We start from the raw sequence: 12,604 nt of genomic DNA on the forward strand, positions 1-12,604 counted from the left end.
TTCCGAAAAATTGCCTCATCCCGCCGAACTTCAGTCCGCTGTTGACTGTGATCTTGTTAAAATATTGTATGGCGTTTTGTTCTGCTTTACTGCTTGGCCTTGCAGGCTCAGCCTCTATCTTTCTTTCTGTTTGTTTGTGTGTGTGAAGATCAAGTTACACAAGACGTGCTTTGCTGACGTCGCTGTGAGCGTCGCCTGCTTAATGTGTTGCCCTTTGTATACTGCGTTACCGCTGTCTTTGCTGCTTGTACAAAACGCGATGCGAGAGAGAAAGAGGGTGTATGAGAGAGGGCGAACGAGCAAACCAGTGAGCGAGCAGCAAAGCGTTAATAATAAAGAGGAATTGATGAATGGAATGAATAGATAGTGTGCAAGAAAAACTCGTTTAGGTGCAACTGAGAAAGTTTATATATACCATACACAATTTTTACCAATTTTTTTTTTAATTAATTGCTGAGATGATATATAAACCAGTTTTTTGTGTCTTAAAAAGAATATAACAGAGTCCAATAGAAAAAATTGTAGCACTATGCTATATAATATTCAACATTAAGGAAAAACGTGAATGGTGTACGTTCCGGATGACTTGCAGTGTATGGTATGTGTGCATGTATATAATTCTCTTTATCAAACCTATCTGAAAGGCAGCATATATAATTTTCAACGTAAATGTTAAAAATTTATTTCACGTTAATTATGCCAATAGCAAACAGCCAGACACTAAGATCGCTTCTATTGACTTCTGTAAAATGCAAGGATAAAATATGCAGAGCAGATAGTTGGTAATTTCAGATCAAAAGCCAATCGTAGTATCTAAAACTTATCTTAACACTTCTTGTATTGCGGAAGTTGAAATTGTAAAGTGCTCACTGCATGGTTCCTTCGTGTACATCTCGGTTATTTTTGTAAATTACTTTTGGCATTTTACTTAGAACAACTGTGCAAGAGGACGAGAGAGATAGAGGGCGATAAAGAGAGAATGAGCGAGAGGGATCTGCTATACTGTACATATTTTTTGGGCAAAATTGTTTTAATATCGTTGCGTTAGTATTAATACACGAAAAGAAATTGAGCATTATTTACTCTTAACAAAATTGGATAAAGCTTTTTATTAATACGAGCGTGTATGCATTCGTTCAACATTTTGGTTTTTTTCTTTTTTTAAAGTGATATTGCTTCTTTCTGCTGAATTGAGTGAGCTGCCCTGCAAGTTTTATTGCTGCTGCCGACGCCAACGCTGAGCGCCGTGCCGTGCCTGTCGCAATCGCTTTTAATGCAAAAACGTACGGCATAAATATCGTCATCTGACAGCAGAAAGAGCGGCGCTTATTGCTCTTCTCTCTTTTTGCTTTTGCCATGCGCAACCTTTGCCTCTTATCCACTCTCTTTCGGTCTGCTCCCAATGTGAGTTTATGTAGGGCCGGCCGGACGGTCTAAGACCAGCCTGTCTAAGTCTATCTTCTATTTTTGTTTCAATTTTGTTTCTGTGAAACGTCTTATTCTTATCATGGCGATTTCTCTGACGTCGTTGAATCCACTCATTCGAGTATAATGATTTTGGTAAAATGTATGTAAAATCACAGTTCCCGTTTTATTTATTATCGATTAAAAAGGTATTGAAATCCAGATCTTAAATTATGTCTTATGCAGCCCATGAATTTTGTTTAATTTTATTTTTGTGAGCTCCCAAAAAATTAGTTTGCTACGCTATGGAGTATATTTTAAGACGCAGATCGAACGGGGCTCAGGGTATTTTCTAGTCGGGTACCCTCAATTAGATCTTTTTACTTGGTATTTTCGTTGCTAGGTTGTCGCTAGTCAACTATCTGTGGTGCAAAGTGTGTATGGGCATGATGGGAGGTGGTGGCAATTTTCGGGGAGCATGCCTATACCTATATGGGTGTTTGCTATTTTTAGATGCTTTCTGTGATTGCTGCTACTGCCACTGTTGGTGCTGTTTTATTTGATCATGCTCGTTGCCCTCAGCAATTTGATTTCTTTGTTTTATTTTGTCTTTGTTGTGGATGTAAGCCAATCGTGTGGCCAGGGCCGGTGGGCAGCTGGCAACAGCATTGCTCTCTATGTATATGTATGTGTACAAAAAATACACACATCCATGCGACGAATAGAAAATACTACTGGTTGTTTTTAACCAAAACCCATTGAAAATGGGAAATCAGAGTATAATGGTTTAGTTCAAATGTGTGTAACAGATAGAAGGAGGCGTGGCAGACCTCCTTAAGTATATATATTCTTGACCGGGTCTTCGAGTCCAGGTGGCCAATTGTCTTGATGTCGGTCTTTTTATACCCTGATCCCATTGAAAATGGGAAATCAGGGTATAATGGTTTTGTACAAATGTATGTAACAGGCAAAAGGAGTCGATCTCAGCATCTATAGGAGTCAGAGACTTGAATTTTATAGGTCCGTGTATAGCACGCGCATATCAAGTTTGTTTCATATATTCGATAACTATTCCCATTTAATTGTTATCGAATAAAAACAAGATCGAAATGCAGTTAATAAATTATATCTCGTACGTCTTACGAGCTAGAGCCTCTAAAATTTGCATTTAGTTTTATGTATGTATATTATGTATATTTTATACAATTTTGATTTTTGTTGGATTTTGGATACCCGCTCAAAAATTCCCCAAATACTTTAAATTTAAGTTCACTTGGAAATAGTTTCATTATTTGCAGGCGTTTGAATCTGTACCTAGCCAATAGAATATGTAGATTATGTTCTGAAAATTTCATTAAAATCCATTAAGTAAAACAGAAGTTATTAAACAAAACGTTTGGCTAATTTGCAAAAGAACATGGCAGCAGCGCCAAGCGCACGCATTTTTCTATGTTTCTATGTTTTCTACATGTTTTAGCTATTTTTCATACGGACAACAGTAACAATAACATCTTTAACGAGAAGAAATGTTCAGCATTCATCGATTTTCACGGGGGTGGCTCTAGATAACCTTTTTTTTTACATTGGGTGTTGGCCAGGTAGTTGGACAACTGCCGTTGGGCGATCTCTTTAACTAAATCATATACACACAAATATACATTTGTATATGTGTGTATATACATTCATGGCATTTCAGTGAAACTCTAAAAAGTCGACCAAATGGTTGAAGTTAGTGCCTGCAGATTTTTGTGCCAGAAATTAATAAAAGTCATTCAACAACAGCGTCTGTGTGTTGTCTACGCTGTTGCTGGGAGTCACTCCAGTTAAAAGCATAGCCAACCATCTCCTAAACCCAACCCCTAAGCGAGCCATCAAATCTGTATTTCAGACTCCCACATCACCTACTCTGTGAGAAATGGTTCTCCCCTGAATGCGCACTGCGGGGCTGATGGAGGCTGTTGGTTGCTGGTGCTGATTGTGGGCTGCTGGGCTATCTTTCTTTATAGCTACTATATACTATTGCTTGCATTAGCTTTCGTGAAATTTTTTATGAGCGTTTGGGTGCTGTAATCAAGGCAGGGTTCAGTTTAAATCAGTTTTCATTACCATTGGTGATGGCTATTTAATGGTGTTCTTGTGTGTGTGTGTGGGTATGTGTATCTGTAGTATCCATAATGTGTAGGCAATTACGTAGTCATAAATGTACACGCACGCCCAACAACTCAACCACAAGTATGTCCGTGTGTAAGTATCTTTAGGCAAGTATCTATAGGCATATATACATATGTATGTTCATACTGTATGTATATACTGTATGTATCTATTCGATTATCTATCAATACAGTGTATCATGAAGACGTTTCGAGTGAAATATATGCAAAATATTTGTATTTTGTCAGTTGTATCTTTATCTGTTGCTATAGCCGCTGTTAAGTTGTTAAGTTGTCTATACACTTGCGGGTGTGTTTGTTTTCCAAAATTTGTAGCTTACGCCGCCTCACACGTGCGGTGATAAAAACCGAAAACGAAAAAAGAAAACAAAAGTGGAAATGAAACGAAAAAACCAACAAAATGATTCTAATTGAATTCTTCGCAACAATAAACCAGATTAGAAAACAAATTGGAATTATTAGCTTGATACTTCCGTGTAGAAGTTTTGACTGATTGCGAGCTTAGGCGAAGGGGTCAATGCGGCTGAGAAGGTATCGGGACAATAGCAAGGTCACGCGGTAGGTGGTACGGAGTGTTTATATTGGTTGCTGTGACATATTTATATATATATTATATATATATATATATATATATATATATATATATATATATATATATAGCTCAAAGCTCAATAAATCGAGTTCCAAATTGATTATGCAATCGAAAAACTCGTGACAAACACAAACTATAACGAATGGGGAAGAGAACGACATAAAGAGAGAGAGAGAGAGAGAGTGTGTGTGTGCAGTGTGGCAATTCTTATATTTGTTTAGCTGTTCGAACAAAATTCTGATTGCTATTAAAAGCACCGACTGATACGATACTATGTGGCCTTTTACGGCTATTATTTGGCTTGACTTTTCATCCAGTTAATAAATCAATAATTAATAATTCTATTTTAAACTGGTGAGTTCAAAATCGCTTTGCAGCCTTACATAAATAATACTAAACACTGATTTTTTCATATAAAATGATTAGTATATAAACTGATAACTTTAATTTAAAGTTAAATGGAAATATCAAAACAAAAAACTGTTTAGAAAGAAAAAATAATATTTCGTGATGTTTATAACCTTGAACCCATTGAAAATAAGAATTTTGGCAAAATGGTGTTGTGAATGCATGTAAGAGTTAGAACGAGGTGTGGCAGATCCCAAATATTTATATTCTTGATCAGGACGGCGAGTCGCTCTAGTCAGGGACATATGTAAGTGAGTGCCTGTTAGTTCGTATGAATGCAGCGGTCTCGTAAGCCCCAAAAGCTAGAGAGAAAAGCCATCTAAAAGAAAAGGTGCTCAACAATTTTTTTAAATTAAAGCCTATAAGTACAGCCCACTTTTTTAATTATGAAAATTAATTTTGAAGTATTTTATATTTTTAAATATAAAATATTTTAAAACATTTCCTTACATAACTATATGAAAACTTAATTAAAAACTTAAATTAATTGAATTGAAAAGAGCTCAAATGGATTTTTAACAAATTGTATACATTTTAACAGAAAACATATTTCAATTTTTGTTGGATTTAGTAGTTAAGAGTATTTTGCTTTAACCAATGGAAACGCTTAAACCCCGCCTGAGACATTTGCATTGTACTTTTGCGTATCTGTTGGTCTGGAGCAATAGGTACAGTTGCCTTTGCATTGGACAGTCAGTCAGCTGTACGTTGGTTGCCGCTACTCAGAGACAGACGCCAGTGGATTCCTTTTGTAGTATTGCTTTGCTAGCCACGCCAGCGAAGCTGAGTCGGGCCAATGTGAGGTGGAATGGGGCGTGGCATCGACCCACATGGAAAGCTGGCAACGGGGCTGGATTTTGGTGGTTGCTTCTTAAAGTGTTGCCTGGTGGTGGAATTTCTCATTCATTTTCCCAAGTATTCAATTATACATATATTTATATATATATAAAATATAAAATTTTTCGATTTGAAAAATCTGCAACATTTTAACCGTTATACCCTGATTTCATTTTTCATTTATAATAGGAAATATAATATAAAAACATGTTTAAAATAAAGAAGTTCCAGTGCACCACCTCTATTTCAAGCACAATTCAATCACATTTGTGATTTTTAGAAAAGACAAAAATTTACGCATTTCAATGTACAAGAAAAATGCTTACACTTGATGCTGCTGACCACGTGCTTGTACCAATTAGCCAAAAGTTTTCCTTAATAATTTCTGTTATTTAACGGATTTCAATAAAATGTTCAGCACATGATCTACATATTTATTGGAATATTTGTCAGCTTAGTAAAAATATAAGCTTTAAAATAATGGGCATATTTTTAACTGAACTTCATTTTAATGAAATGGGAGTGTCCAAATATAACAAAACTCAAAATTGTATAATATATACGATGAACCATTGTATAATATATCCGATGAACCACATGCAAAAATTTTAGACTCTAGCTCCAAAGATAAACGAGATATAATTCAATAGCTGGAAATGTATCGATTATTTGAAACATTTTGCTCTGCACATCCCATAAACGAAACAATAAAAAATTTAAAGTTTGCTCTTGTAGGTACTGAGATTTATATGGCCATACAAACGGACAGACGAACAGGCAGACAGGCGGGCAAGGCTAAATTTACACAACTCGTCGTCCTGATCAGGAACATATGAATTTTATGGGGTCAGACATGTGTCCCACCGGTGTGGCGGTTATTTCGTATGTCTCTCGGTGTTCAGCGGCAGCGTCAGGGCCTGGTTACCAGTCACGTTTGGCCTTCGTCTGTTAGACATCAGCATCGTCTGCCTATTGCGTAAAAGCAACGACGCGACGCTAATACAGACATCATCCCAGACAGCCGATGCGCACACTAGACATTCGGCAGCCGCTACACCTTATACGTTCAATATCAACCTGTGTGTATATACATTCATATATGCAAGCATACATATGTACCTATGTTGCCTTATAGCTTAATTAACTTTATTACATCTTAAGCCGAGGGCTCCGAGGTCTACTTTCAAGTCTGTTGCTGCTTTGTTCACCATGCTATTTTGCTGTCATGTGTGGTGAGTTTTGGCAACTGGTACTGATATGTTGCTTGTGTATATACATACATATGTATGCCTGCATATGTTTCTGGATATGTGTGCGTGATATGTTTTGTTGCTATGCCGGAGAGGCCACTGCTGTCTGTAGTCATTACTTTATGCTTACGTAGCGTGACATTTAGCGTTGCATATGTATAAGCTCTGTCTCTTTCTCTACGCACCGAAGGCTTGTGTCTAATCAATGTTGTGCAACATGCTGCATGACGTTAGCAATTTACGTAAGCAGAAATGAATGAAAATGAATACGTTCCATTGTGTTTGTGTTTATGTTGTATATATGTGTGTGTATGTATATATGTTTGTGTGTAATTTTTTTTTATTCATTTGTTCACAGCTATATATAATAAAACATAGTATGAGTAGCTTGTATAAAAGTAGCACGCAATGATTGCGGTACGGCCGTAAAGCAATGCTTCGCAAGCGCTTTGGGCTTTATTAAATTGACTCATCTTCCCATTTGAGCTTCGGAGTTCCAAAACGATTGTAGGCGCAAAGGGCCTTATTAAGCAAGCTACCTCTGATTCCAGTAATGGAGCGGGCCACTATTTCCCCTTGTTTTAAATAATTGATAACTATTCCCGTTTCAATGTTATTAAATAATATCTCTTTACGTCTTTGAAGTTAGCTAACAGTATACATTTTTCCTATACACACATACTTTACAATGCATTACATTACATTACAATAAGCATTCTTTTCCATGCTAAAATACACTATTTCACTTATTTAGATTTACAACTTGGCGTTCAAACGGAATTGTCGGTGCTGCTAGAAGCGCCGCTCGTTATCAACTTTTTTACACCCTGAACCTATTGAAAACGGGAATTCAGGGTTTAAAAAACAGGCATGACAGACCCCAGAAGGTATATATATTTTTGGTGCATTCGTGGCATGTGTACGCGTTGCGTAGGAGACGTTTATTCAAGTCTTGGAGTCCTATAGTCAGTTTTATTTTTTATACCCTGATCCCATTGAAAATGGGAAATCAGGGTATAATGGTTTTGTGCAAATGTATGTAACAGGCAGAAGGAGGCGTGATCAGGGCGACAAGACAAGTGGTTTGAGCCCTGTCCGCCTGTCTGTTCGTCTGGTTGTGCGTCCGTCTGTCCGTATCTATAAGAGCTAGAGACTTGAAATTTTTGTAGGTCCGCGTATATCACGTGCAGGTCAAGTTTGTTTCAAATATTCGGTAACTATTCGCATTTAATTGTTATCGAATAAAGAATTATTGAAATGCAGTAAATAAATTAAATCTCGAACGTCTTAAGAGCTAGAGCCTCCCAATTTTGTATTTATGTATATTTTATGTAATTCTTATTTTTGTTGGATTTTGGATACCGCCTCCAAATTTCCCCAAATTCTTAAAACTTAAGTTCACTTGGAACAAGGCGTTTGCATCTCAACCACGCCAATAGGATATGTAGATCATATGCTGAAAATTTCATTAAAATCCATTAAGTAAAACAGAAGTTATTAAACAAATCGTTTGGCCAAATTGCAAAAGCACATGTCAGCAGCGCCACGCGTACGCATTTTTCCTATACGTGTGCACGCACACATTCAAATGCGTGTATTCTTTTCTATTCGAAGAATCGAAATTGCGATTGAATACTGCTTGAATTATCAGCCACTACTTTAGTTCAAATTTGCAACTCTTGCAAGAGGTGCAGTAGCTGCGCTCGTAAGCGGTTAATGCCTGGGTTCAAAGCTCACGGCAATGGGATATTTTTTATTGTTTTTTTTTTTTATTTTTTTAAATTATGAAGTGGTGGTGTTAGTAGAGTTGGTGCACGTTGCGCACACAATCTAGGCTCGAATCCTGGTCTCGTAATTTCGTTTATTTGTTTTTTTGGAATACTTTGTACAAACTACGGAAAATATTAAAAACTCAAAGAGGACTGGGTTCAGAGTATCTCATAGTCGGGCACCCCGACTAGAGCTTTCTTACTTGTTAAAGCTAGAGACTCACAAATTGGAATGGGTGTTACTGTTAAGATCTCCTACAGATAAAAAATTGATATGTATACACCCTCTAGAGGCGTGTTCTGACCACATAGTGCTTTGTATAAATTCTGATAAGTTTTGAACACCTTTGGTGCTAGGGATTTGGAATTTACAAACAAAAATTAAATTAAATATTACCGCACACAGCGATGTTGATTTGATTGATTGGAGATGTTGGTTTGATTCCTGGTGTCCTAATGCCAATTTTTTTTTCTCATTTTTTTATGCTATATAAGCCAAGATCGAGCGGGCTTTAGGGCATTTCCTATTCGGACACCCCCATTAGAGTTTTCATACTTGTTTCTTTGTTTGTTTGTTAGTTATTGATCGTTTGCTCGTTTCGTCAGTCAATATAAGTAAGGAAACAGCACGATTGTTTTGTTGCTCTTCTAGGTGCTGTTTTTGTATTTAACAGAACAGAAAAATGTCAGCTATGCTTAACTTTTGACTTTTAGCTTGTCCGCACAATAAAGGCAGCCGAAAACAAGTCAGAGTTCTCTTCTCAACAGTTCTCGACTAAGAAATACCCTGAACCCTACGAAGAGACGATTTTCTAATCAGCTTACGATTCTTCGTGACAATGTGTGTATATGTCAAGGCAAAAATTTTTAGAGGGAGGTAATCAAAATCCAACCTATAAAAAATCTGCGTATGCATTACACAACCATCTTCAAAAACTAAGTCAAATTATCAATTTTTTTTAATAAGGAAATGGGATGAGTTATCGAAATGGGATAAGATAGCGTATTATATACAAGAGTACACATTTATTTCAAGTCTCTAGCTTTTATGGTTTGTGATAGGGATACGGCCGTGTGGATGGACCGACACACACACAATGGCCCTGTTTCCAACTGAACTTAAATTTAAAGAATTTGGGGAAATTTGGAACAGGAAGTCAAAATCCAACAAAAATTAAAATTGCATAAAATATACATAAATCTAAATATAAAATTTTGAGGCTCTAGCTCTTCAGAAGTCCAAGATATAATTTAACTGCATTGCAATCACGTTTTTATTCGATAACTATTAAATGCGAATAGTTATCGAATATTTGAAACAATCTCGATCTGCGCGTGCTATACGCGGACCTACAAAAAATTTCAATTTCCATTACATTCAAATTTCAAGTCTAGCTTTTATAGAAGCTGAGATCGACGCGTTCACACATACAGACAAACGGTCAGTCAGACAGACGGACAGTGCTAAATCGAATCGGCTTGTCGTCCTGATCAAGAATATATTTACTTTATGGGGTCTGCCGCGCCTCCTTCTGCTTGTACATACATTTGCACAAACCCACTATATTGTGATACATCAATTGAGGAGGTCAGCAGTAATTTATATATTAAATTTTGGGTTTCTAACTTTAAAACTGTATAATTTACTTAATTAATTTATTTGTAAGCAATTTTTAAAAAGAGTCCACTAACGTAATTAAAATATTGAGGAGCTTAGTTCACAATGAAACGTTTCCCAATCGAATTATTAAGCTTTTAACTAACAGGCGGCGATATATAATCAAGATTGTGCTTGAATTATCAGCTACTACTTCAAATTTGCAACTTCTTGTAAAAGAAATTATGAAGTGGCGGTGTTGGTAGAGTTGTTGCATGTTGCGTAGACAATGGATGTTTGAATCTTGGTGTCGTAATGTCAGTTCTTATTTGTTTTTTTTTTTACACCAACTAGAGCTTTCTCACTTGTTGATAGCGGATTGGCTTAACGCCAGCATATATGTATATTCCATATTTTATACCAGATAACCTGTGCTGTGGGAAATGAGATTTTGAGCAGGAAGATTTTAGCAAGATTTTAAGTATAAATATTCCTATAAATTTATAATAATTCATATGCCTTCGTCGGTCTGTTAAAAAAATTTCAATCAAATAAATGTATCCTCTTAACAATATTGCAGGGTATTCATATTCATACAAATGTACAATCTATTCTAATTGTAAAGAAATGTTTGTACAATTTAAAAAAGTTAATGTCTGTGTTTATTAATGAAAACATATTATATTATAACAACACTGTTTATATAGATGGTTTAACAGCTCAAATCATGATTTATTGTGTACTCATTGTACGCATTTTTTAATGACAGTGTATTATGTGAGCGTTTGCCTTCAAATTTAGAAATACTAATGATAATAATGCCATCGATTTCTGATCTATTAATTACAGAGAACTACAAGAGGGAACGCTTAGAGGTCATAACTTAATGGACGGCTCCAAGATAATTTTAATACCAAACGTCGAAACTGGTTTGCTGGTAAGTGACAACGAATGCTATTAACCCGTAATACAAAAACACACAAAAATAAATATTTTGAGAAATAAAAATATTATATTGTATATAAAAATGTATACAATGTGAATGTGTTTTCTGCATTTGCAAGTGTTTATATATATTTATCATATGTCAAATTAACATTTAAGACGTAATGCAGTTCAATACGGTATGCAATACGGAATAAAATGTAATTTTCCGTTCTTTATAATATAATTTATAATTTAAATTATCCACAGCAAAAATCATAACTTTCTAACTATGTATCAATAACTATCAATGAATTATTCAAATTGAATTAATTGATTTGAAATCGAAAAGCTCAATTTACTTTTTTATACCTTCATGGGCTAGCAATATTTTTTGATTTACTATAAGCAAGCAACGAGGAAATCCTAATTTAAATATATTAAATATCAAATCGAAAATAATTGTTTCCAATTATTCCCTTACACTTACCTACCTGGGTGCCCACTTAATTACCTGTATCCTTATTAAGAGCTCCCCATGAATTTATGGCATTGCTTAAATTTAAAGGCAACCAAAACTTTCTCATGCACAGGTACATGCATACACAAACTTATATAAACATACTTAACAAGTGAGAAAGATAGAGGGAGTGGAGAAAAACGGGAAGTCGAAAATGTCTTTGATGACAAACTTCAAAAACATGATTTTATTAACAGTAAATATTCTATAAACAAAGGTTTCTAAAAGCATAGTGTGAAGGAGCGAGAGGGAAAGTTGAGGTTGTTTGGAGCAATAATTGATTGCCATGTCCAATCGAGTAACAACAAAAAGAATTCATGTTGAGAATGATCCACTGGGAGATACCCTGATACGATACTTTAATGTATTAAAGTATATAATACAAATAGCACATATAAAGTTTCAAGTCCAGTTTTTGTGGCTTACGAGATCGCTGCGTTCATACGGACAGGCAGACAGGTAGGCGGACAGACAGGGCTAATTTTGCGGAGCGGAGTTAACCGCTAACCAGTTTCATAAATGTCGCAGCAAAAGTAGCAAAGAACAGCAAACATCAAATGAGCAAAAAATTGTTCTTGTGTAATAAAATAGGTAAAAAATTAAAATTTAATAAAAGCCTAAATGTAATGGTAATGAAATAAAAAAGCCAATACTCATTCAGGTTCTAAACGTCGGCACCTAAAAAATATAGAAGAAAAATATATAGAAGGAATTTACAGTAACATAACTGTAAATTGTTCGCAGCTTAGGCTCCAAAACTGGAAATTTTAGGATTTTTTCGATACTCTTCTCCTCCAAAGATACGTTAGTTTTTTGTGCATTGAGAGATAGTAAACATTAATTCAAATGTTTGTAGCTCTTAGACTTTAGAAGATATAGAACTCTGTGGTGTATATAGTTTTGAATGCATAGTGGCGAAATGTTTTGTATTTATACGGACAGGCTGACGGACCCACATCAAGATGGACTAATATACTATTTCACTTCACTCAAACATATTTATATATCTAGAAAGAAACTGTAAACATATACACTGAAGAAAAGGGCACAAATCCGCAATTATTAGTACGGACACTTGCGAAGGAAGAATGTGACTAAGGTGTGTCAGTTGCACGCTGGAAACCACTGCTTT

The 12,604-nt window shown here is 35.6% G+C and overlaps 1 protein-coding gene across 1 annotated transcript in view; it reads left to right on the plus strand.

Annotated features, from left to right (window-relative positions):
* The window catches only part of LOC111595984 (midnolin homolog), a 33,352-nt gene that overhangs the window by 7,022 nt on the left and 13,726 nt on the right, over positions 1 to 12,604 (plus strand). The window contains exon 2 of the mRNA XM_023309970.2: positions 10,878 to 10,965. Coding sequence (XP_023165738.2) covers positions 10,878 to 10,965 — 88 coding nt within the window. The remainder of the gene's footprint in view (positions 1 to 10,877; positions 10,966 to 12,604) is intronic.

Source organism: Drosophila hydei, unplaced genomic scaffold, assembly GCF_003285905.1.
Source record: "Drosophila hydei strain 15085-1641.00,03,60 unplaced genomic scaffold, DhydRS2 tig00000383-arrow-arrow-pilon, whole genome shotgun sequence".
Taxonomy (NCBI): domain Eukaryota; kingdom Metazoa; phylum Arthropoda; class Insecta; order Diptera; family Drosophilidae; genus Drosophila; species Drosophila hydei.